This window comes from Plasmopara halstedii (genome assembly GCF_900000015.1).
Source record: "Plasmopara halstedii genome assembly, contig: Scaffold_614, whole genome shotgun sequence".
NCBI classification, from domain to species: domain Eukaryota; phylum Oomycota; class Peronosporomycetes; order Peronosporales; family Peronosporaceae; genus Plasmopara; species Plasmopara halstedii.
In genome coordinates this window covers 1,019,905-1,020,732 of record NW_020187532.1, presented here as the reverse complement: position 1 = coordinate 1,020,732, position 828 = coordinate 1,019,905, and the positions used below count along the sequence as shown (strand labels likewise).

General features: G+C 39.7%; 1 protein-coding gene across 1 annotated transcript; it reads right to left on the bottom strand.

Moving 5' to 3' along the window:
- Positions 1 to 14: 14 nt before the first annotated feature.
- PHALS_12234 (uncharacterized protein) lies at positions 15 to 789 on the bottom strand (the record flags this gene model as incomplete). The annotated part of the gene is made up of 2 exons (XM_024727744.1): positions 15 to 31; positions 117 to 789. The coding sequence occupies 2 exons, from the start codon at positions 787 to 789 to the stop codon at positions 15 to 17; spliced, it is 690 nt and encodes a 229-aa protein (XP_024578291.1).
- Positions 790 to 828: the final 39 nt, after the last annotated feature.

Genomic DNA, 828 nt, shown 5'->3' with positions numbered 1-828 from the left:
CGAAAGGCTTTTTGCTATACTTTCAGCGCCGCTAATAAAACAATTAAATAACAATAGTTTTTCCATAGAAATGTGCTCGTATCGTTTGTCCGTCAAAAGCCACTTTGCATACGCACTCTGCATATGAGTGACCGCTTCAATAATGGAGCTGCCATCACTGTTCAATATGTCGTGCAGGCGTCGGATGACGGAATTATTTAAGTCAACACAGATTTCACAATCCTGATTTGATGAATTACTACTAAAAATCGTGGCACTATTGACAGCTGATGACTTCATTTCATCAACCTTCTCATCATTTTTGTCAGTGCCTAAATCATGTATCTCATGCTTGCCTAAACGTAAAGAGACGAACTGTCTTGGTACCTTAACCATTCCCGTCTCATACACTAGCCCATGACCAACAAAATTCGTTACATTTTGTCTAAAAGATCCTTGATCAACATATATCCTCCCGTTTTGAGAATCTTCCTCTTTTTCAACAACAAATTCTGGTAATCTAATTTCAAGCATGTTTGACACACCATAATCATTGAGTTCCCCACAGCGAATGTCGTCTGTAGAATGATTAGCCTCGCTTACCGGAACATGGACAGCAAATTGATCGAGTTCTGTCTGACATGGTTTATCACGAAAGAACAAATCTAGTACCTCAATGGTTTCATGAACTAAAAATTGCAAGCGAGTAGCCGAGTTTTTCCACTCGATATGATTGTCAATGTCAGCAAATATTCCTTGACAAGAATTATCTGTAAGTATTTCTTGCCTGTCATCACGACAGTTTGTCATATCGAGGAGCACTTGGGTCTGCGCAACTCGGGACTGAAC